The sequence below is a fragment of the Bos grunniens genome, chromosome 9 (genome assembly GCF_055505025.1).
Source record: "Bos grunniens cultivar Pamir isolate PY7600 chromosome 9, Bosgru_T2T1.0, whole genome shotgun sequence".
NCBI classification, from domain to species: Eukaryota; Metazoa; Chordata; class Mammalia; order Artiodactyla; family Bovidae; genus Bos; species Bos grunniens.
Window position 1 is genome coordinate 98,094,985 of NC_141173.1, and position 25,935 is coordinate 98,120,919.

The following is a 25,935-nucleotide window of genomic DNA, read 5'->3' on the forward strand; positions in this document are numbered from 1 at the left end:
CTTCGATTCTCGCGGCTCTCGCTTCTGCAGAGGACCCGGGCCAAGTTTGTGGGATCTCCTCTCCGCCCCAATCCCATCACACATACATGAACAAAGAGCCCAGAGATCCCAAGGACGCAAAGGGGTGGGTGACACCAGAGGGCAGATGTTGTATAATCAGGTCGAAGGGCATTTTGAAGCTAGAGTAACTTCATTTTCTAATGGCCGTGCTGACCTCAGCCCTGTGCAAGACAAACACGAATGGAAGTCCTTTCAATTGGCATGTTAAGAAAAAATACTTTTCTGTTTTCAACTTTAAACACGTTATGTATAGGTACATGCTTTAATAATAGTTTCTATTTTCTCTATAATATGGCTAAATCCCACTATTAATATGCTAAGATTATATTTTTAACACAATTTGCATAATAAACCAGTTTCATGAACAGTTTTCAAAATCTGGATATAATGAGATTTTTATGAATTCTTTTAGCAATAGCCATTACTGACTACTCGATGGACACGAGTTTGAGCAAGCTCCAGGAGTTGGTGATGGACAGGGAGGCCTGGCGTGCTGCAGTCCATGGGGTCACAAAGAGTCAGACACGACTGAGCGACTGAACTGAACCGATTGACACACCAGTTTATAGTGGGTCAGTATCATTTATTTTACTAATGATATTGAGACAGATTCATACATAAATTGAAAAAATATATGGACATATAACGAAAATAAAAATACGTCTCCTTGACAGAACATCTCAATAGAGACAGAGAAAATGACACGGTAGATTCAACTTGAGTTCATTCACAGAGAATGGAGAGTCACGTACATTGCAATGCTTTCCACCGTGTCATTCTGTATTAGCACATCATGTGACGACTCAGTCGGTCATTGCCATGACTGCTTCACCATAGAATGAGCTGTGCGGCAGGTCATGAGGTCATGAGCATTATGGTGTAAATGTCCCGGTGGCTGACATGTACTGTTCAGTGGAAAAGGCCTTTCTGAGTTCTGTGTGTCAACAAGGCAACGTGGTATCAAAAATTAATAAGGATTAAAATATTTATTTTAAAGGGGGCTGCTCCCCTCCCTCTCCTCGTCCTTGCAGACCTCTGTACATAGACAGACCTCAGTCTGCTCCAAAATACCATCTGAGAAAAATCACTCCACATGCACAGGGCCTGGGAGCAGAGTGGACCCTCATAGAAAACTGAGGTCCGGAAGGAAGACTTCCAGTATCACTTTGGAAAATTTGGGGAAAAAAAACCTGTTGTGCAAGTTTTCATTATTTTAAAATCAAATATCTTTAATGTAAATGACTCTTTACTTACTCCTATTATTGCCCATCTTAGTAAAAAGGCAAGACAATAATAACACAGCTTTCTAGGCAGAGCTGAATCCCAGCACCTGCAGAAGTCTGTTCTGGTAGCCTGGTCTGACTTGTCTGGTAGATCGTCCGAGGGCAGGCAGCCTGGTAGATCATCTGAGGGCAGGCAGTCTGTTCTGGTAGTCTGGTCTGACTTATCTGGCAGATCATCTGAGGGTAGGCAGTCTGTTCTGGTAGTCTGGTCTGAGTTATCTGGTAGATCGTCAGAGGGTAGGCAGCCTGGTAGATCGTCTGAGGGCAGGCAGTCTGGTCTGACTTATCTGGTAGATCGTCAGAGGGTAGGCAGCCTGGTAGATCGTCTGAGGGCAGGCAGTCTGTTCTGGTGGTCTGGTCTGAGTTATCTGATAGATCGTCCGAGGGTAGGCAGCCTGGTAGATCGTCTGAGGGCAGGCAGTCTGTTCTGGTAGTCTGGTCTGAGTTATCTGGTAGATCATCTGAGGGTAGGCAGTCTGTTCTGGTAGTCTGGTCTGACTTATCTGGTAGATCGTCAGAGGGTAGGCAGCCTGGTAGATCGTCTGAGGGCAGGCAGTCTGTTCTGGTAATCTGGTCTGACTTATCTGGTAGATCATCAGAGGGTAGGCAGCCTGGTAGATCGTCTGAGGGCAGGCAGTCTGTTCTGGTAGTCTGGTCTGACTTATCTGGTAGATCGTCTGAGGGCAGGTAGGGTGGTCTGGTCCTGTGTTTCCAGCACCTACCAAAATGTCTAGCCCGTAATTGAGGCTCCATTCATTGTGCTCAGACGTGATCAGAACCTAATTGTCCCCAAAAAGACTGCAAGGAGATCAAACCAGTCACTCCTAAAGGAAATCAACCTTGAATATTCATTGGAAGGACTGATGCTGAAGCTGAAGCTCCAATACTCTGGCCACCTGATGAGAAGAACTGACTCATTAGAAAAGAGCCTGGTGCTGGGAAAGACTGAAGGCAGGAGGAGAAGGGGCTGACAGAGGATGAGATGGTTAGACAGCATCACTGACTCAGTGGTCATGAGTTTGAACAAACTCCAGGAGATGGTGAAGGACAGGGGAGCCTGGTGTGCTGCAGTCCACGGGGTCGCAAAGAGTCAGACGTGACTGAGTGACTGAACAACAACAAGAAAAAACAAAAAGAACTGTTCTGTGTGCCAACAGGAAGATATTTCAAAACTATCTTCGACTCAACAGTGGTTAGAACCAAAATTAGGCTAAGTTGAAGGTTTTGAGTTCCAGAAGGATTATGACCTTCAGAACCAAACTGTTTGCACAGAATGTTGTGTTTACTGAATACTCAGTGAAGCAGGGTCCACTCTGTGGAGGAGAAAAAACACCCCTTCAGAGGACTTTTTGAAGAGACTAAATTTTTTAAGAACGACACTTTGCTTATTATCAGTGCAGAGCATGTGTCCCTGTTGGGACCTTCACCTGCTTTCCCCTCAGATAAGGAGGTGCGGAAGGACAGAGCCGTCAGGGTGCAGTTGGCTGCGGTACCCACAGTTCTCCGATGGGTGGGATCACAGGAGGCTGATGGGAAATTCTGAAGCCCGGGTGGCTGTTTTTTTTTTAAACACATTTCAAAATATCAAATATGTTTGTTTTAGCTTGTTTCTACCTCCACTCCGCCCAAGCAAATGGTATTTCAATCGCTGAATGTGAAAATGAGACTTCAGATTCATAACAACCGTCCGTTTACTACAGTCTCGTGTGCCTGTGGGGGTGCTTTTGTGTGAGATGGGCGGGGGGCGGGGGGAGGACGCAGCCCCCCAGGTTCAGACACAGAGAAATGCAAGGCTCAGCTGGTAGCTGCCTTTGCAGGGCTGGTCCATTAGGAGGGTCGGTCATCCCCAGAATCCCATTCTTCTCTTCCTGATTCCAACTCCTGATTCCAATTCCTTTCCAAGAAGGAAATCAGGTTAAATAATCGTTGTCAAGGGAGTCTCGGCCTGCTCAGGGCAGGCTGATGAGATGATGACACAGGCAGAAAGCAGATGAGGCAAGACTCTTGTCTTGGCCTTATCAACTTAAAAAACATCAGCCATAACCTGAAAGCTGAGAGCTGTTTTGTTCGGTGGGAACTTTTAGTACTTCAAGCTAGGGAGGCAGCATCTCAGAGAGCCCTGAGAAACTGCTCCCAGGAGGGAGGTGGGGGAGTCAGGGTATGTAGAAGTTTGCCACAAAAGGGGCGGATAGTCTGAACATCAAAGATGATTGCCAGTTAAGGAAAACCAGATATCTCAAACTGAGGAATTTAGGGCTCTCCTGTGATGCGAGCATCTGGGCTCACTGAAGTCATTCCTTTCATACGTGTCTCAGCTATCGGGGGCCAGCACCCTGCTTCTTGTTTTTTTTTTTTTTTTTCAGACGGAAGCCGACAGCTTCTGGCTGGAAGGCACTCCCTTCTGGACACCCTCTGGGCTCAGAAATTCACATTTGGAGGCCTGAAATCGTAGGCGACTGTGTCATCCTTGTTTATACATACAGCAGAAGATATACCCCATTCCACAGCCTTCTGACTGGGAATCCAAGGCACGTGGGCATTTTCAGCCCACGCTGATGAGTTATTTCCTCCATCAAATTCCTGTTTAGGAAATCGGATCACTTGGAAGTGTTCTCTTCTATGAGAAACGGCAAGTGAAAGGGAAGCTACACCACTGATCACAGACTGAAGCCTGCCACCTTTGGTGCCTTGGAGTCTGCAGCAGCTACGTTTGTCCTCCGCACGCCCGGGACACAAACAGGCACGTTAACAGGATGGGCGGAAGAAAGGAACCGTGTCTGAGGGCTTCCCATCTCCCAGCTGATTACTGATCAAGTGTTTTCTAAGGTCCCAGGCAGTGTGCTGAGAGCGTTTCCATTCCTCTGTAACCTTTGTGCCTTGGCATCACCCGATTTTGCCAAAATTATTATTGTTGTGGCATGCGTGTGTGCGTGCGTACTCAGTCACTTCATGTCTGAGTTTTTTGCAGACCCACGGATAGTATCCCGCCAGGCTCCTCTGTCCATGGAATTCTCCGGGCAAGAATACTGGGTTGGGTTGCCATGCCCTCCTCCAGGGGAACTTTCCAACCCAGGGATCAAACCCGCATCTCCTGTGTCTTTTGCATCAGCAGGCAGATTCTTTACCTGCTGAGCTACCAGGGAAGCCCGCTGTTGTTGCTATTCTTGCTATTTTACAAATGGGTTCACATGAGCTAAGCGACTTGCCCAAGTACACACAGATACAAAACGGCTGAGCTGTTAATTTTGTGCATTTTTTTTTTTTCTCACGCACAATGCTACCAAACCAAGAGAATCAATGAGACTGGCCCCATTTCAGTCTCTGTTGCTTTAGGGCTTCACCAATGATGAGCTAATTCTTCACCAGCTTTATAGGTTGGAAATTTTATTTCCAGCTTATCTCACTTGAAGAAGGATTTGAGATGGCTAGATTACCCACACTTATAACAGTAAACAGAAAGTTAAATCAGGCTAATGGAAAAATCAATCAGAATAATCAAATGAAGCCACATTTAAAGTCTGCACCTAGAACTGTTGCCCTGTTATGGAGACTCCCAGCTGCTAAAGCAAAGCAGTGAATTGTAACATTTGCATTGTTCATCAGATAAAACCATTCAGTCGAGTAATCTGTTAATACACCTCTGTACCTGGTCCTATGCTGAGGTCACCATATATTGATATTACCAGGGACTCTCTCTTCCAAGGACCAAGCTGGCCTGTCCTTCGTCAGTCACGTGTCATGAAGTGTGATCGTCCTGTGTCCATGACCACACCAGGGACTCAGAGTTTGTCCCTGCATCAAGATCTGAGATAAATTTCTACTCAGCGTCTCAGAAAGTGACCCAAATTGACACCAAGCTGCTAAGTGCCTGTGAGGCAGAGTAACTGCAAAAACGATCCTGTTCTCCCCACTTCCACAGACCCACATCCTTACCACCTCTGGGTTCCCATCTCTCTCCTCACTCCTTGTGACTGGTTTCAGCCGACAGGATGGGGTGAAAGGTAAAACATGTTTCTGAGCCCAGGCCTCGGAGACCTTGCCCACTTCTGCTCTTGCTCTGAAAGCACGGCCTCCACCCTGAGAGCCAGACTGGCTGGAGAGTGAGGAACTGCGTGGAAGTGTTTGGGAGCCAGACCTGCTGTCCCAGCCAGGCCCCTCCAGGACTGGCCAACTGACTGCGGACACTGAGCAGGCCCAGCCAAGGTCAGCGGGACCACCCAGCCAAACCAGAGACTTAGCGGCAAAATTATATTTTTATTTTTGCATGCCACTGAAGCGCTGTAGCTGATTATTACACGGAATTACTGTGGCAATAGATAATGAGTATAATATTTTGGGTATGACACCAGCTTCCCTTCAATTTGTCTGGGGAGCTTGATTCAGGATAAATGATAAAATGCCTACAGGGATGGATATTCTTTACATCATTCTTTATGAATATTATGGGAGGCAGAATACTAGCTGCTCAAAAAGCTGTCTGTGGCTCTAATCCCCAGAACTTGAGAATATGCTAACCTTACATGGCATGTGACCATGTGACTAGGGTTAAGGATCCTGTGATGGCGAGACTGTCCTGGACTACCTCGGTGGATCCATGTAATTCCCAAATCCTCCAAATCAGAACAACTTTCCTGCCTGTAGTTTGATGGAGATGTGATTTGAAAGAAAGGTAAGGGAGATGCAACACTGCTGACCTGGAGAGGGAGGAAGGGGTGGGCCATGGGCTCAGGAACACAGGTGCCCCTAGAGGCTGGAGAAGGCAGGGACTAGAGTCTCCCTGAACCCTCCAGACAGGCAGACAACCCTGCTGATACCTTGATTTTAGCCCCTTGAAGCTGATATCAGATTAATGACCTCTACATATAAAAAACAATAAATCTATGGAGGAGAAGGAGACAACAGAGGATGAGATGGTTGGATGGCATCACCGACTGAAAGGACATGAATTTGAGTAAACTCCGGAAATTGGTGATGGACAGGGAGGCCTGGCATGCTGCAGTCCATGGGGTCACAGAGAGTAGGACACGACTGAGCGACTGGACTGAACTGAACTGAGTTGATGTTGTTTCAAGCCACCAAGCTTGTGATAATTTGTGTTACAGCAGCAATAGAAAACTAACACAACGGGAAAGGAAAGTGAAGTCGCTCAGTCGTGTCTGACTCTTTGCGACCCCACAGACTGCAGCCTACCAGGCTTCTCTGTCCATGGGATTTTCCAGGCAAGAGTACTGGAGTGGGTTGCCATTTCCTTCTCCTGGGGATCTTCTTGACCCAGGGGTCGAACCCAGGTCTCCTGCATTGCAGGCAGATACTTTACTGTCTGAGCCACGACGGAAGCCCAAATACAAGGGGAGAAGGCCTAAATAGACAATTTTCAAAAAAAAAAAAAAAAAAAAAAGACATACAGATGGTCAACAGGCACATGGAATGATGCTCAACATTGCTAATTATTAGGGAAATTAAAACCAAAACCACAATAAGGTATTACTACAAACCAATCAGAATGGCCATCATCAAAAAGTCTATAAATAATAAATGTTGGAGAGGGTGTGGAGAAAAAGGAACCCTCCTATACTGTTGGTAGGAAAGTAAATTGGTGCAGCCCCTATGCTAAAAACATATGCTACCATATGATCCAGAAAAACCTGGGCAGATAGCCTAGAAGAAATGAAAACTAATCTGAAAAGATACACACACCCTAGTGTTCAAAGCAGTATTATTTACAATGGCCAAGACATGAAGGCAACCTAAATGTCTATCAACAGATGAATGGATAAAGAAGATACGGTATATACATATACACACAATGGAAGACTACTCAGCCATTAAAAAATGGAAATAATGCCACTTGCCCCAACACAGATGGACCTAGAGATTATCTAGGTCTCTGTCTGAAGTAAGTCAGACAGAGGAAGACAAATATCACGTGGTATCACTTATACGTGGAGTCTAACAAAACGATACAAATGAACTTATCTACAAAACAGAAACAGACTCAGAAAACAAACTTACAGTTGCCAAAGGGGGAAGGGGGTGAGGGAGGGATAAACTAAGAGTTTGGGTTAACAAAGACACATCACTATACATAAAACAGGTAATCTACAGGCACCTACTATATAGCATGGGACACTCAACATCTTGTAACAACCTACAGAGGAAAAGAATCTGAAAAAAGAATACATATATATAGTTATAAAACTGAGTCATTTCGCTGAAACTGAGTAGTTTCGTGTGAAACTAACACAACACTGGAAATCAACAATACTTCAACAAAAAAAAAGGAAGAAAAAGAAAAGTAATACAAATATTATTTTTGACAACTTGAGTTTTGACTGAACGTGGGCAGAAGAATCTAAGGTTCTATTATCTGGTAAGAACTTGCTTTCACAATGTGCTGCGTAGCTAAGGACAGGTACTTCTATCACCAGCTCATGATCAGTGGATGGTGGTGTGGGCCATAATGTTCGAGGATTCAACATGAAGTGCCCTGATTGAGTAATGACACACACCCCTGCTTGGAACTCCCCATCGGGAGGCTTTGCGTGGCTTGGTCATTAAAAATCTCAGACTCTGAGGGAACAAGAACTTGACATTGTTCAGCAACTGAAAAGGCTAAACATCTTTCATTATAATATTCAATGAATGGATTCATAAACAAGTCACTTCAGTCATCCTGAGTGGCTCTGGTAGCACAGTCCATGTCTCCTGTATCTAATAAAACTTAGATGTTATTTAGTTTATAGTATCTTTGTTACTTTTTTTTTTTTTTTTACCATGTATTGGTGGAACTATGCCTCAGTGAAATGTGAATCCCTGGGCAAACATCAACTATTATTACCTGTTTTGCTTGCCACTGGTGTTATATTGTTATTATTGAAGTTCATCTTAAATTGAGCCTTTGCTCAATGATTTAGGCCTAAATTTGGGGAAAGGAAATGGCAACCCACTTTAGTATTCTTGCCTGGGAAATCCCATGGACAGAGGAGCCTGGCAAGGTACAGTCCACAGCAGTGCAAAGAGTCAGACATGACTGAGCAACTAACAAACACAGGCCTACATTTTTCTGCTAGAATGCCTCTCTAATTTCATGCTGAAAGTGAGCAGGCAAGTTGGATGTCTAAGGTATTAAAAAACTTCCTCTCGAGCCTTGTTTTCTGAAATACTCTGTATCTATTTCATATAGAATGGAACACTTTATTGCCTTCATAACTCAACATGAATCTACTGCGATGTAAACTGTGCTGGATTTATAAAAGAATCGTCAAGGGCTAGTGTGCTGGTGTCTCCAGCGAAGTGTGCCTCCTCGACCACTCGAACGATCTTCATAGACAATAAAACCAAGGATGGCACCACCAGGTAAAATCAATGGGGGAAGGCTTCTTCATGAATTCCAGCCCCGTGAACCTCACTAATTGCTTCCATTCTTCAAAACTTTGTATGTATTTTCATCTTACAGTCATTGCAATTTAAATTACCTGAATGTGTCTCTGAAAGATTAAACAGAGATGCAATAAAGACTAAAGAATTCTTTCACGTAGGAATGCTCTTGAAAGGGAACAGTGTGGAAATACTGTAATAACAGTGTCCCAACTAGACAATGAATTTGAGAGACGCTCTGTTATAAAACCAGAAAACAAAGAGAAAAATAAATGATCAGGAGGCAATAAGAGGCCTAACCACGATTTCTAAACTCTGAACATTAAAATATGGGCAGAAGCAAAGATGTTTACCTGGACTTGGTATCTCTATCTGCAACTTATGAAGGCTATACTATTTAATTAACCTATTATACTGAATGCATTGCATCAGAAAAATTTCTGTGTTAACCTGGAAATATATGTTCTAATTGCAAATACTTTGATTTGGCTATAGTCAATGGATTAAATTAATAAAATAATTAATCTAAGCAAGCAATATGATATCCTAGATGATGATTTTAATATATGTACCAAAATTTTTAATCTAATAACACTGGTGGCCAAAATATACAACATGGACCACACAGAAGGTTAACTAAAGATCAGTTTAAGTTGCCTGTTACCCAAAGCTGTCTCTATTTACAACCTTGTCTTGTGTAAGTTCTAAAGACCCTTGTACTAAAATATAACTGAACAGATCACACACACAGAGTGGTGTGCTAGTAAACAGCTTCTCCCCAGCCCTTCTGAAAAAAATCCAGCCCTGTAATATTCCCTCACCATGGTCTATTTCAAGTTAGTGGCATGAAGTTAATGAACACAGAGTTAGAAAAAGATGTGCATAACTGGCTCTCGTGAACTGGTTCTCCTGGCTCCCGCTTCCAGTTGGTCACCACACACACACACACATACACACACACGCTTGTTCAATATGTTTCAGTTGCTTATAGTACCATACGTGGCTTGGATGCTTATTATCTAATTTACTTTGTAAAGAAATGGGCACAGATTTTCTTAAATACAAACTCAACTATTCAAATTATGAAGAGATCATTCCTGTTGCTATATGCTTCTCCCTGTCCTTGTCCCTCTCCTTTTTGTTTTCAGCTCTGTCCCATTACTCTCTTCTTCTTTATCTGCTGTTGATCATTGGAAAGTCTACTAACATCCTTGAATAAAATGCACTGTGGCAGTAATTGCTACAAGGGAATAACAGGGTGCTCTGGTGTAGTTTTACATTATGAAACATTCATTTCACAGATAGTTATTACTATTATTTTTTGTCTTTTTAACAAATTATTTCTTAATAATTTAAAATTTATTTTTTAATATTTTAAAATTATTTTTTAATTGCTTTACAGAATTTTGCTATTTCCTGTCAAACACGTTTTACTACTACTGCTGCTAAGTCACTTCAGTCGTGTCCGACTCTGTGCGACCCCATAGACGGCAGCCCACCAGGCTCCCGTCCCTGGGATTCTCCAGCCAAGAACACTGGAGTGGGTTGCCATTTCCTTCTCTAATGCATGAAAGGAAAAGTGAAAGTGAAGTCGCTCAGTTGTGTCCGACCCTCAGCGACCCCATGGACTGCAGCCTACCAGGCTCCTCCATCCATGGGATTCTCCAGGCAAGACTACTGGAGTGGGGTGCCATGGCCTTCTCCCAAACACGTTTCACAGATATCTATTAGGCACCACACTTGAGCTTGGAGCCAGGGGCTGGTGTACAGTGGTATAGTCTGTGTGCTGTGCAAAGGGTTGGGCCAGATGGGCTTGGAAAGAGAGGGCATCTGCCTCCCTGGACCGTGCATCCTGGAAGTGGCTGTGCCCACACGGGGATTCGCGGCAAGATGCCGTCTGGGTTGGGGGTGGTCAGTTCTGTGGCCTGTGTCTGCCTGAGGGGTGGGGTGGGAGGTACTTTTTGTAACTTGTTTGCCCACTGGGGGGCGTCTTTTAAAATTTACTTTGAGGAGGCCAAGATGACATCCAGTCACACAGCACACTGTGAATAATGCAGGCTCCCTTTTATTACTGTGATCGAAACAAAACAGGGTCCTACGGTTTGCGTCCCCCATGTCCCCTGCCTGCCTTTTGTCTGTGGCAAGCTTTAGACAAAGAACACGTTTAACCAGAGAAGTGAGAAATTGAAGAAACAAAGGAAAATGGTTGAAGGGGACCAAACAATTGCAATGCACTCAAGGACCTTTACTTCCGCCTCGATGGCTACAGATAATATTCTGAGCCATATCCTGTGAGATGTTTTAGAGATACTGAGACCCTCACCAAGTGGAAGAATTTAACTAATGATGACCAGACTGTACACATGATGTTGTTGCTGTTCAATCTCTAAGTCATGTCTGACTCTTTGTGACTCCGTGGACTGCAGCATGCCAGACTTCCCTGTCCTTCACTATCTCCCTGAGTTTGTTCAAACTCATGTCCATTGAATTGGTGATGCCATCTAACCATCTCATCCTCTGTCACTTCCTTCTCCTTCAATCTTTCCCATCTTTTCCAATGAGTCAGCTCTTCACATCAGGTGGCCAAAGTATTGGAGTTTCAGCTTCAGCATCAGTCCTTCCAAAGCATATTCAGGGTTGATTTCTTTCAGGAGTGACTGATTTGATCTCCTTGCAATCCTAAGGACTCAAGAATCTTCACCCGCACAATAGTTCGAAAGCATCAATTCTTCAGCACTCAGCTTTCTTTATGGTCCAACTCTCACATTCATACATCAGTTTAATTCAGTTGCTCAGTCGTGTCTGACTCTGGGAGTTGGTGATGGACAGGGAAGCCTGGGGTGCTGCAGTCCATGGGGTCACAACATCCATATACAACTCCTGGAAAACCATAGCTTTGACTCTATGGACCTTTGTCGGCAAAGTGATGTCTCCACTTTTTAATATGCTGTCTAGATTTGTCATAGCTTTTCTTCCAAGGAGCAAGTGTCTTTTAATCTCACGGCTAAAGTTATTATCTGCAGGGATTTTGGAGCCCAAGAAAATAAAGTCTGGCTACTACAATTCTGAGACTTGGCCTCAAACAAATGGGAACAAACTGACCCTGGAATTGAAATTAACTGCACTTAAAACAACCAAGACGGTGCTCGTCAGATCACCGATGACCAATTTCAAGATGACTGTTAGAACTGACTATGCTGTTTCTGCATGTAGCCCCCTCCAGCCTATAAAAGCTCTTTCCCCCGATTGTCAGGCGTGAGATGGGGCAGTTGGTCTTTGGACAGGCACCTGCTCTCCCCACCAGCTGCCAGCATCCAAAATAAAGCAAACTTTCCTTTCCACTGACCTGGGCTCCTAATTGGCTTCTGAGTGGTGAACAGCTAGACCCCACTTTCTCATCCATGATGAGAGTTTCCTCTTTCATTTAGACTCTTAACATTTCTAGTTAGGCCAAGCTCTCCAATCTTTTTTTTTTTGTTTTTAGGAAAACTGCCTCCAGGGAGCTGGATTCCATTTTCCATCTGCTCCACTGAACTAACTGGCTGATGAGCCCTTGCCTGAGGTTGGAAGGCTTTCCCATAGAAGGCCATATCTCAGCTGTGAGGTCGGCTCAGGTCCTGGGAAGGCCACCAGCAAGACCGCACCTCTACCACAATACTGCTTCTTAACGTATCTTTTCTCTTATTTAGTCCCCAAAGATTTAGAATTAATTTAAAACAAGTTCTCCTAATCTGAGACAGTGCTTTAGAAATCTTTTTATCCCTCAGAGTACTTTGCACATGCTGAAGGCTTAACATACATTTGTGGGATGGAAGACTTCATATGCATAAGATACATGTTAAGTATTACAGTAATCCTTAGCATCAAGGGTTTTCACTTGTGACTCAGCAAAGTCACATGAATTTGACTCTGGGAGACGGAGGACAGAGGAGCCTGGTGGGCTGCAGTCCATGGGTCACAGAGTCAAGGCACGACTTAGCGACTGAACAACAACACAGGGGCAAGGTTCTTCATCTGTGACTTAGCGAAGCATTTAATTTTGAGATGAGATTTTATTTTGATTGATGTTTTCGAGCTTCCCCTTTATGTTTATTTACACATACTGGCAAAGTGTCTTGAGGTGTGAAGGAGCAGACTTCTCTGGAGCGCTAGTGTGTGTGTGGCTGTGGGAATATCTTATGACCTCTCAGGTCCTCCAGGAACTCCGCTCCTCCATTCTAGTCAGGAAAGGGTGGGGGGTTTCCCCAACCCTCCAGAGAGGGAAGCATTCCTGGAGCCCCCAGGAGTTTCCAGCAGCGCCCCAGAGTTAATGAGAAATGAGCAGGACGTCCCCAGAACTCCCAGTGGGGACAGACCCTGGGGCCCACAGCACCAGGACTTCTCTCAACAGAGGCCCCACGTGGGTCTGGGGTCAAGTGCACACGGGGTCACACGTAAACACAGCTGACTCCGGTCCACACCAGAACGCCGGTGTCTTTAGGTCAGGTCATCTTCAAGAGCAGTGGATGGAAGTGGCTGCCACACGAATAGATTTAGACTTCAGCAAGAAAGGTCCGAGGTTCGACACTGAGTCACTTCCTGTTGGTAATGGTAATTAAAGGCTGACTTAGGAGTTGGCCTAACAATCTCCTAAGGAGAGGTGGCTCTTTGCCTTGAATGAGTAGGTGAAGTTCTGCACACAGACAGGAGGCTGGCTTCCCTGGCTCAGTAGTAAAGAGTCTGCCTGCAGTGCAGGAGACGCGGGTTTGATTCCTGGGTTGGGAAGATCCCCTGGAGAAGGAAATGGCAACCCGCTCCAGTAGTCTTGCCTGGAAAATCCTATGGAGGGAGGAACCTGGTGAGCTACAGTCCATGGGGTCGCAAAGAGTTCGACACAACTGAGCAACTAAAACCACCAACTTCCACTTATAAAATTAAGGCGGCTCAGTTTAAGTGAGGTTACTTTGAAAGGCTGTCCTATATGGAGACAAACAAAGCATCAATTGTACTTTCTAAGTCAAGACACATTTATAAAAACTACTGATTTTTATAATAATTACAGATTTTTATAAATCAGCAACTGATTTTTACCTCTAGCTAGAAACCTCTGCAAGAGTTAAATATTCTTTAATTCATTTGTCACATTTGGGAAGCAGAGATTTAATTGCTTACATTTTGATGATGAAGGAAAAGATCATTTGATAATAATGTCATTCCTCCTGGGACCATTTCCATTTACATGGTATACAAACAAAATAATACGGGAACATTAACCTGTTTCTTAGAGCAGTGAAAGCTTATTAAGCACATAATAAAAATAAAAGAGTGGCAAAAACCATTTTGTATAAGATGCATTGTTCATTTCACACTATCTTGATACTTTATCCAAAGATTTTTAATTGGATTTTGACAGTGTGGGTGAGTTTCTTGCCACCACTTAAATTAGCACTCCAAGTTCTTCTGAGAGATGTTCCTGACAGCAAAGGGAGGACTAGGTCAGCTCTGGGAGGAGTAGGTCTGCTCTGAAGAATCTCAAGGTCATGGCCCCAAAGAGAGGTGGTAAATGAGACATAACTTGAACATCCATGGATTCAGTTCAATATGAAAGTCTCATTCTCCACCCGGGCCTGCCCTAGATGGGCCGGAGAACTGCACGTTCATTCATCCTATGACTCTGTATTATCCTCCATGTCGGATACCCTGGTTTGAGAAGGACACACCTGGAGTTTCCTTTCAGTTTCTTAACCTCTCTGTCCCCTCACCAAACCAGGAGGCGCTGGAGCAGCCTCAGCTGGTTTATAATAAGACCTGCAAGACTTCTCACATCTTTGCAGAGAAAGGACCAAGTCACTCTTCTGCAGAGAGCAGACCAGTTCTTGAAGAGCTTCAATTATTACCTTTCTAACGATAACTCTCAAACCTTGACAATGAGCCTATTATGGTGGATTTCAATTTCATATTTCCAACTACCTGCAGGATATATTATTACTTCAAACAGAACACAGCGCTCTTCACTATTTGATACATTGTTTATTTTAGTGGAACCTAAATTCCACAGGCGATACCATTCACCCTTAGCCTTAGAAAGTATCCCACAAGCCCCCAGCCAGGTTGCTGAGGAAATAAACACACCCCTGCGTTCTAAGCACGTGGTGATGGAGAAATCAGCTGTATGAGCCCACAGGGCTCCAGGCAGATGACTCTGGAAGAACACCTGTGTCAGGGAAGACTCTGTGACCAGAGACACAGAAAATGCAACTAAGGGGTCAAAGAGCTGCCAAACGCTGTTAATAAAGAAGGGATTTTGGTAAAAATGTTTCCAAAGTTCACTTCACATCTTTCCCTGAGACAAAAACTAGTTTTAATTAGAAGTTTTCACTCTGATTAGATCTATTTTAAAAATATACATGCAAAATGCTTCCACTTACAGGAAATCTGGCCTTGAGACACTGGGTTGTGTGCAAACATCTAGGGAAATAATAGCATTAAAGTTAGAATTCAAAAGATTCAGGGTTCATGTAAGTGGACAAATAACTTTCCCATTATGAAACTAGGAAATTTACTTCTGGATCCACTTTGTGAAACATGGGTGTATATTTGTGTGTGTGCAGTGTGGATATGACTGTGGGGTGTGTGTGTGTGTGGTGTGGATGTGAGTGTGTGTGTGTGTGTGTGTGGTGTGGATGTGACTGTGTGGTGTCTGTGTGTGTGGTGTGTGTGTGTGTACACCTAATCTGCTCAGGGAATAGAAAAATGATGTCCAAGATGGGCATGATACCCAATACTCTAATACCAATCAGTTCTGAGACATTTAAAATATCTAGGATAGGATTGTTTTAAATGAGTTTGAGCTTTTCACTTACTTTTGTATTTTCAAAATAAATTTGTTTAGGAAAACACACTCTTGCTAAATGGAAACAAATGGGGATTACAGAAGGGACATGATTGCATGGTAATATGCCTGACATCTCATGTCAAGGTTCTTCTCCGGCTCCAGAGTCTTGGAAAGCTTCCTGCTATGTGTCTGACTTTCTTTTGTTCACTAAGTGTGTAGATGCTGAGATATCTGAGTAGAAAGGGGGCCTGGCACGGTCCACCCCCTGCCACTCGCTCCATTTCTCAGATGTTAAAAATCTTTCACGATTCCCAGCTGGCAGTGTTTCCACTTGAGGGACCTAAGTATGAAATGCTCTCAGACGTGCATACCATGGTGATGGCAAGGAAACAAAGAAGAATAGTTCATACTAGAGATTATTAAACATTAAGCACTTATTTGTAGATAAAAGGCAGCAAACTATGCTACGGCATAAGACAGATGAGTAAATATTATGGCACACACATTGCATTACAATTATTATTACACATTACCTATTAAACATTACACAGAAAGTGGCTGTGATTCAAGCAAGTTCTAAATAATCTCTAAATTAAAAGAGTGACCTAGTTCTTCCTCAGTCCGACCTCAAATGAAGTTAATATTGCAAAATTAGAATCCCTAAAATAATTCCTGAAAAATCTGTATGGGTAAAAAAAAAAAAAAAAGATAAGTGGTAATATCCGTTTCACAAGGTGTTTAGGAGGGTTATTCGTCAAAATGAACTTGGTGACATGAAGGGAATTAAACAAGGAGGGTGTTCGACAGACTGAGGAGGGGCTAACGCCTCTCTAAGCTACGTAAACAAACCCGAAGCGAAGAGTCCAGGCACTGGAATCAGAGGACGGAAGCCTGAGGACAGTCCACCACAGGCAACCAGTCGGTTCTCCCAAGGCAACCATGGCAGTTGAGGCCAATCGAGCGTTTTCCTCGCTTTCCTTCTGCATCTTCTCCATGACAACCGTGATCCCTGGTGCCTCCTGGTCACCAGCTCAGTACTCCCGGCCCCTTCCCTACCTCCACTCCGGGTCAGAGCCTTACGCCTAGAATACTTCCCGGTCTCCATTAGGCAAGATCTCTCCATCCTCTCAGGTCCTTGATGAAGCCCCCCACCCTCAGCAGTTCAAAGCCTTCCTCTCGCATTGTTTAATTCAGGACACAAAAATCAACAGACTGCAGCCCTGCTCCCCCACCAGGGCCCTACAGAAAACGAGGGGTAAACAGATGGGAAGGAAGCAGGCAGTGGGGCCTCCCAGCTGGCACAGTGGGAAAGAACCTGCCTGCCAATGCTGGAGACGCAAGACACGTAGGTTCGATCCCTGACTCGAGAAGATCCGCTGGAGTTGCCTGGAGAATCCCATGGACAGAGGAGCCTGGCGGGCTACACTCCATGGGGTCACAAAGGGTCAGACACGACTGAGCAGGCACACAGGCAAGCAATGGGACACGTGTTAAAACGCGAGATGTTCAAGGTGACATGGGGCTGGGTCAGAAACCCGTGACTTTTCTGGGTTTCTGTGGCACCTTACTTGGCACAAACCTGCACTGCTGTGTGGGTGTGCCACTTCCCACGGGCATCTTGTCTTCCCGCCAGATAACCGGCTTCTCAGCACTGTGCTGTCCTCGCCTCCCTGTGCCGAGTGCTCAGTGCCATGCCACAGACACAGTGGACAATCAATTCACTCATTTGCAATAAATAAAGAACTTTCCTGTGTAAGTATTGCTGACTTATTTTAAATATAAAGAAGGATATATTGATTTTTTTCCCCCCTGGTGCATGGTTCTTATTAGCATAGCTTAGTTGCTGAAAACAGCATGATTTCTAGTGATTGCAGGAGAAGAACAAAAGCTAAAACTCCTAGGACGGCTGTTAGAAATGTAAATCAGAAGCTGTCATTACTCCAAGTGCTACGTGAAATCTCATATTCAATTTGTAACTCCAAAAGCTTTCATCTGCGGTCTGTTTGGTTCTACACAGTTAAGCAGTGCATTTGTATGTAAAATTAGAACAAAAAGATCAGCAGGTGAAAGCTTCGGTCCAACGAGAGAATTTTCTAGAACGGTGCTCCTCTACTCTCAGCTTGTGGCCCTACCGAATGCTAACTCTATTCATCTGCACAAATTCAGAAGGTTATGGTGGCCACACCTTTCGAAGTCAGGTGGTGAATGCAATTTAGTGGGTCTTATTGAGAGCTAGAGGTCTAATTTTCATGCTTTGGAATTCATAGAGTGAAAGATATACTGTTGAAAGAAAAGATCACGAAGTGGGTATTCAGTCCTGTTAGAAATAAAGAGGCTGCAGCGTTCCACTCAGTTTTTCTTTTCCTGCATGAAAACTCAGAGATCTGTGAATGAAAAGAAGTGGACGGTATTTGGGTAAGGATTACGGGAGAGACAGGACGTATGGTAGTTGTGGCAGAGACCAAACATTATCCTCCCCTACCTCTCTGCGGTTTTCCTTCTTAGGATTGATAATAACTTCAGTGGCCACATGGGGCCGGTCATGTGCCTTTGGGGCGGGCCACGTGGCCATGCAGCTAACTCCTCTCCTTGGGATGTGGGTCGGCATGTGCCGTGTGTCTCCTCTGGACCTGGCCTTAGGAGTAACATGCCCTCCCCTTCCCCATCCCCCTTAGCCCTGGTTGAAATGTGGCCACCATGCTTGGCCGTCAGTACCACAGGAATGAGGCCATCTGAAGGCTTCGGGATGTAACCACGGGATGTAACCCGAAGGTGACTTGGTCTGCTTTTGGAAAGTCCTTATCAAGAGCCTCTTTTGGGGTCATCTGCCCAGAGTCTGTTAGTGGATGAATTCCTTTAGTCATTTCAGAGAAATGAACCAGTTTTCATGCACCAGTTAACAGATTTTGGCTGGAGAGTCAGAAAGTCCAATCCAATCGGGTTAAACAAAAAGGAAATATATCCTTTCACATAACGCTCAGTCCAACAACAGACTGGCTTTTGAGCTGATTAACTAAGCCACGCAGTTAAGTGCACAGGAAGGATGTGGTTTTCTTCCCAGACCCTGCCTCGTAAGGGTCACAGCAGTAGCAGGACGGGCTTAGACGACTCGGGAGTCCCTTCTGACCAGAAATGGAGTCACCTCCCCAAAAGGAGAATACTTGAAAAAACAACCAAATTAGCAGGAAAGGGGGATGATGAAAATCAGGAGGGAAGTCAAGGCTGTCAACAGCCTGTGGACACCCACACAGATTCTAACAGTCACCGGACAGGTCACCCAGCTCGGTGGGTGGGAAGCTGGGTGCCCAGGGTCCAGCTGCAGCAGCAAGCAGTCCTGGGTACAGAGTGAAGGCGAACAGCCTTTAGAGTAGGTTTCAGGCTGCTTATTTTCTTAACTTTCTGGGATAATCTGTGTCCCTGTCCATTGATTCTAGTACCAATGACTTTTAAAATGGAGCTCAGAATATTAAAAGCATACCCCAGTAAACGTTCATCAAAACCATGCATATTATGGAAGTTTAGTGCTTTTCCAAACTCTTACAAAAACTATCTTCGGTTTCTCCAGAACGGCAAACTGAAAATACACATAGCCACATAGTCTCCAAACACTGATTTTGAGACCTTTTAAAAATCTCTGGTACATTTGTAACATGAAGCTTTTTCCATTCAGCTCACTATGGGAGGTTCTGGCTCAACTGATTTAGTCTAACAAAGATCTTATCTCTTTAATCCGAACATTCTACCCCAACTTTTCTTATTGATTAAGCGGTTCCTGCACTTTACAATAATACAATACAGCTCATACAAAAGCCCAGCCTTGTCCTCGCATAAAGGAGACTCTCAGAAGCTGGGTCAGATTGGATTTCTTTCTTTCCAAATACCAGCCATCTTCTGAATACAGCTTGGCTTTCTATGCTCTGTTTACATGTAAAACATTTACACGAATGGTCTAAAGAAGGTTGATAAATGACTCTTTTCTTGGGATTTCTTTTCTAGAAGGCATCCATTCCAATCACTTCGCATTTGTTAAAAATCCAGCAGGTAAAATTCCATCTTATTTCTGCTACAGACTAACTTCCTCCAAATCATCAGGTGGTGCCACTAGGCAGGCTTGCATCCGTAAAGAACAATGCTTCGAGTTCTCAGAGAGAAAAGAGGTGATACAAAACGTTCGTATCCAGTAATTCACTTAAGGACTGCTTAGAAATAGGTGACGAGGGCTAGGCTCTGTGTGTGGAGGTAACCTCAGGAATAGCTAATTCAGTCTTTCTTTGTATTAAGGACCTGCCAGCTTAGCACTAATACCTTGAGAGGAGCTGGGAAAAAAACACCTCACTGGACATCAAATTCCCAGTCACTGCACGCTGGACAATAACCAACAAGGCTTTGTGAAGAAACACTATGATTTCTTTCTAAAAGAGAGTGGCGGGCAGCACGGGTTGGGGAAGGAAACAGGCTTCGTGGGCCTGCTTCTAAAGAAAGGAGGAAGAAAATTGCTTTCTTTTTGGAAGCGCGGTAACAGGTCCACTTGACATTATTTCCTAGAGTGCATCAGAGAGCATGCTCGCCCTCGGAAAGCCTTCCTTCTTGTTTCTATTCTTCTCCTACCCCTGGGTCAAGAGCAGATAGATGGGGTGAAGCGTCCACATTTGGCCTAGGCCTTACCCGTAGGCTTGTAGTCTTAAACCTTGGGGAAAAAAAAAATCCTTAAATAAAATTAATGTAAAAAAAATCATATACTTTGTTCACATTATAAAGTTTTTAATTTTTTTGACCATCTGGCATTTGGGGGTCTTAGTTCCCTGACCAGGGATGGAATCTGCGGCTCCTGCCGTGAAAGCGTAGCCTTAGCCACGGGACCACCAGGGAAATCTCATACTCTAGAAACTCGTAGATGGACCGCTGGACAGAGGCCTGTGTCACAGGCTCAGGTGGTTCTGCCAGGTATACCCATCCTAGGGGCCGCCAATTCCCAGGGAAGGTGGGACTCAGAGTCAGGCTGGGCCGGGTTAGGTTTGCCCTGGGGGAGCCTTCAGGGATTTACTGTTAGCTTCATTCATTCAGTGCTTAAAAGCTGAAATACCGAGGCCCTCCCCTGTCAGCATCCTGGGGCCACTGAAAGGCAAGGCAGGTGAGGAGGAAGGCTGAGTGCCTTTCTCGGGATCCAAGCAGCACTTGGTTTCTGGGTCTGTTACAGACGCTTGTGGACTACTGACAAGAGGGCTGACTTGTCTTTAACCAGGAAAAGCCCTGTTCCCTTCCAGGAGTTTGTAGGGAACCGATCTAATAATTTACAGACAGCCTTTACAACAGAATGTTTGACAAGCAGGGGAAAATGCGTGATATAGCAGTGCCGAGTCCTTGTTTTGCTTGGGCCATCTTGAACTCTGTCTAAATTGTACTGAGAATAGGTGTAAACAAAAAAGAGAAGATGAACAAAAGTCAGCAATAAAACACGCTGCAAGAATAGAATTCCTAGAATACAGGTATGTGCAAAAGGCCATCGGAATATATTTTCCTATACTGCAGGAACTGCTCAAACTATTTAGAACTACACAAAAATTGAAATTCACTTATTTGCATTTGGCTGTTCAAAGCTTCTGGGGACATGCTTCTTAGAACTAATTTTGAGACTGCAAATTAAATTTCCTAGCAGACTTTACTTGCATTTTTCTTAAACATGTCATTCAATTAAATCAGTATGACAAGACAGCGTGCTCCATGCCAAGTAAATGTCTGAAAGAATGGACCACCTGCCTTGCCAGCCCCTTAGAGTGAACAGTACCTGGACCTCACCATTCGGCTTTCATGCCCTTGGCCTCTGGCAGTGGCAGACCTGTTTCCTTCTTTCTCAGTCTAACCCCAGAGAAACACCATGTCTGAAATGGTATAAAATTCTAACCAATTTAATTACAGTTCACTTTGCTTTGCTTTTATTTTTAACAAATAACATGGCTAGCTTTTTTAAAAATAAAAGCTTGATTAATAAAAAAAGTAGCTTATAAACTAAGAAAATCCCTTATGTTATAAAAAGTAAAAGTAACATATCTACATGTTTAGAAATTGCAAACATTACAGAAAGTTATAAACTGAAAAGTATTAATAAAAGCTTCCTTCTCTATATCCCCACTTTTTCTATCCAAAGGCAACTACTTTAATGGTCTGTTGAACTCTTTTCAGGAAATATTTTATATGTTTATGAGTATTGACCTTCTTTTTCCTGCTCTTTCCTCTTAATTCTGAGTATTAAAAATTGTTTCATATCAGCATGCAGAATGATCGTATTTTTTTAAACAGGTGGTAGTGGTGGTTTAGTCGCTCATTCGTGTCTGACTCTTTATGACCTCATGGGCTGTGGCCTGCCAGGCTCCTCTGTCCATGGAATTCTCTAAGCAAGAATACTGGAGTGGGTTGCCATTCCCTTCTCCAGGGAATCTTCCCAACCCAGGGATTGAACTTGGGTCTCCTAAATTATAGGCAGATTCTGTACCACTGAGCCACCAAGAAAGCTCCTTTTAAACAAGATATTGTACTTTATTGTATCCATAGATCAAAAATGTACTTAACCACTACGATATTATTGACAATTTGACTGCTTCCAAGTTCTTGTCTACTACAAAACAGTACTATAAGGAATATCCTCCACACTTACCTTGACAAACCTTTGCAATTATGTTCACGAGCTATATTTTTGGCAGAAACACATTTCTGTTATGCTGACGGGAACAGGGATAGGGTTTTGCTACTCAAGTCAGGATGGGGGACTTCGGTCTGGACAGATGATTCTGTAATGGGGCTGAAACCCTATAGGCACTAACGTAGGCTATTATTCAAGGCAAACAATTTTAAGCACTGGAATTAAAAACCCTGGACCTGCAGATTGATGACGTAGACACTTTTCAGAGGAATAAAGTGAATAATCAGCTATTATTGTATCCTGTCAACCTTAACCTGAGATGACTAAAAAGTCAATGGAACAGGTAGAAGCTGATGAACACTCAGAGCAACCAGGTGAGTCACGTCAGCCCACTTGGACTTCCCGGCCAAGTGCACGCAGGCATGGGGCAAAGGGCTGGGCCTTGGCAGCCAGGGCAGAAGATTCAGTGTTACATCGAGTATATTTTTTTTTGACAAAAGCCACTTTTAATGAATTGACAGTATGAATATACAACATAAAATGTCTCTAAGACTTTCTTTCACTTATAAGTGGCTAAGAGTCAGAGAACCTGCCTGACTTTTGCTCCAGGGAGATGAAGGACTACTGTGGCTGAATAAATGCTAAAAAGGAATGGGAGGAACAAAACAGGGTGTACGTGTACAATGAGCTATTACTCACCAACCGGAAGGAGTGAAACTCTGACACACGCTGCGTGAGGCTTGAAAACATGACGTTAAGTGACAGACATTATGCTAAGCCAGATACCAAAGGACAAAATATTTCTACGACTTCACTTACATGGAATATCTAGGATAGTCAGGTTCATAGAGACAGCAAGATTAGAGGTGACCAGGGGCTGGGAGGGATGGGGAATTAATTATTGCCTAATAGGAACAGAACTGTGGTGTTGGAGAAGACTCGAGTCTCTTGGACTGCAAGAAGATCCAACCAGTCCATCCTAAAGCAGATCAGTCCTGGGTGTTCGCTGGAAGGACTGATGCTAAAGCTGAAACTCCAATACTTGGCCATCTCATACGAAGAGTTGACTCACTGGAAAAGACCCTGATGCTGGGAGGGATCGGGGGCAGGAGAAGGGGATGACAGAGGATGAGATGGCTGGGTGGCATCACCGACTCGATGGACATGGGTTTGGATAGACTCTGGGAGTTGGTGATGGACAGGGAGGCCTGGTGTGCTGCGGTTCATGGGGTCGCAAAGAGTTGGACACGACTGAGCGACTGAACTGAATAGGAACAGAGCTTCTGTTTGGGGTGATACAAAACTTTGGAAATAGATAGTGGAGATGGTTATCCAACATTATGAATACTTGATGCTGCTGAACTGTATACTTTAAAATGGTTATCAAAGGCGAATTTTATATTGTGTATATTTTACCACAATCAAAAATAGTATTAAAAAAGGAACGACGAGAGAACAAAGAAAGCTGCTGTGATAATCGCATTCCATAATCTGCAGTGTATATAACAGCATGAAAGATGAGACGCGAACCACAGAGGGTAACCATGGGCTAGATGAACAGTGTCAGATCTGTGAGGCCATTTTCTAAAGGTAGCATGGAGGGAAATTGAGAAAAACCAGCGCACAGGGAGGGCTGGTCTGGATGAATATACAGGAGGAACTAGCTGTTTCGGGAGTGCTCAGCAGAGACCCTAATGAGAAAGGAGGGCTGGAGGCAAGTCTGAAAGAGCAGGACAGAATGTGCCTCTGGGAGGCTTCTACTCCCCAATGAGAGAAGGCCTGAGATAGTGGGGAGAGGATGTGAAAAATAATGAGTGTAGTGAGATGGAGCAGAGCTCTCCACCCCCCAGAAACCCCGGTGGGCTCTGGGAACGACAGGGAAGACAGGACCACCCCTTGGGATGCCGGCAAGGAGCTCCAGTGTGCCCCCTTGTCAGGGTGGCCCCACCAGGGCAGTTACAGCGGGGCGTGGCCCAGGCTCACGCTGGTGCGACCACTTGTGTAGCAATTCCTGACCGTGTAAGAAAGCCAGAACGACGACCACAACAGAAACCAGAATGGGAAAGAATATGAAAAAAAACACATGTATGTAACAGAATCACTTTGCTGTATACTAGAAACCAAGACAACACTGTAAATCATCTACACTTCAGTAAAATAAAATTTAAAAACCCCTGTGACTCCTTTGTCATGACCACAGTGTCCTATGCAGTTAACGTTTTATGAGATTGACATACACTGATACCCACTATAGAAACATACGTATGTATTTTACCATAATATCCTTTATTCTATGAAGCTCAAAAATCTCCCTTGTTCATTTAATAGGAATCATTTGAAAATATGCTGCTAATCACACACTATCATAAAATTTCACCCTATCCTCTCTATGTATGTTAAATCCATAAAATTATATATCAATAGCAGTTTAAGAATAAAGAGGTTTCACTATAAGATAAATACTTCTAATACAAATATGGTATATCATTTAAAAAAATCATGCTTTTTTAGTCCTCTGCAAAGAGGAAAATGTTGAATACTTAATGTTCTGATCCTTGGGTTTCACTAGCTCCTTCCCAAGAGTACTGTGGTAAGCTTACTATTCAGATAAAGCAAGGGATTTGATTCCCTGAGTCAAGCTGCTCTATGAGACACCTGTCGTATAAGATGGACCACCCAAAAGGCAGTTCTTGCTTGAAAGAACTTAGGGAAGGCTGCTGTGGTATTCCCCTTGTTCAGGCATAGGCATGTTTGCATAATGAAAGCTTTAAGTCCAACAGAAAAAAGCCCTGTTTAATGGATTTTACTGCATGTATTGGAAGGACTGATGCTGAAGCTGAAGCTCCAATACTTTGGCCACTGGATGTGAAGAGCTGACTCATTGGAAAAGACCCTGATGCTGGGAAAGATTGAAGGCCAAAGGAGAAGAGGGCAGCAGAGGATGAGATGGTTAGACAGCATCACCAACTCAATGGATGTGAACTTGAACACACCCCAGGAGATATGAAGGACAGGGAAACCTGGCGGGCTGCAGTCCATGGGGTTGCAGAGTCGGACACGACTGCGCTACTGAACAACAGCAACAGCAACCGTGGGCATCCAAGCTCTCTGATCACTGCTCTTGGCCCAGGCTCTCTGTCCCGGGTTCCAACCATCCTCCTGGTACATAACATCCCTTGGACCCACACTGAATAAGGGTCACTTTGGAAAACACTGCTGTACATTTTTTTTTTAACTTAGGAAACTTTAATTTCTAGAAAGATTTTTCTTCTTAACTAGAATTGAAGGGGTCAAACTTCAATTTGTTTGAGACACAGGCATCTTTGAGCTTGTGAATGCTTCTTCTAGGGTGATATCTTACGGCCATTTTCTCTGCCCCACTGAACTTTTTGTGATATTGATGAAAACACACTCTGTCTGCATGGCCTAGGTCTAGTCCAGTAGCTGGAGGCTGTATGTGGCCATTGAATACTTAAAATGTAGCTGCTGTGACTGAGAAACCTAATTTTAAATTTGATTTAATTTTAATTTAAACAGTCACTTGTGGCCTGTGGTTACCATATTAGACAGCCTTGCCCTAGACTGAAGTGAGGGCAGGATCAAAATGAATACACAGAAACTATGTTATCTTCATAGAAGCCTGTTTTCTGGAATGTTCTGAGCTCTCCTGTAGCTGCTACTGCTAAGTCACTTCAGTCGTGTCCGACTCTGTGCGACCCCATAGACGGCAGCCCACCAGGCTCCCCCGTCCCTGGGATTCTCCA

General features: G+C 44.0%; 1 protein-coding gene across 29 annotated transcripts in view; it reads right to left on the reverse strand.

Moving 5' to 3' along the window:
• Positions 1-25,935, reverse strand: part of PRKN (parkin RBR E3 ubiquitin protein ligase) — a 1,227,412-nt gene that overhangs the window by 164,502 nt on the left and 1,036,975 nt on the right. For 2 of the 29 annotated variants that reach the window (XR_015133425.1, XM_086318631.1), the window contains one exon: positions 623-994. The exons of the other annotated variants lie outside the window; for them this stretch is intronic. Coding sequence is in view for 1 of the 2 variants with exons in the window: in XM_086318631.1 (XP_086174757.1) it covers positions 872-994 (123 nt within the window). In the remaining variant the exon portion in view is untranslated. Of the gene's footprint in view, positions 1-622; positions 995-25,935 lie in introns of those variants that run through there. 29 annotated transcript variants of the gene reach the window in all.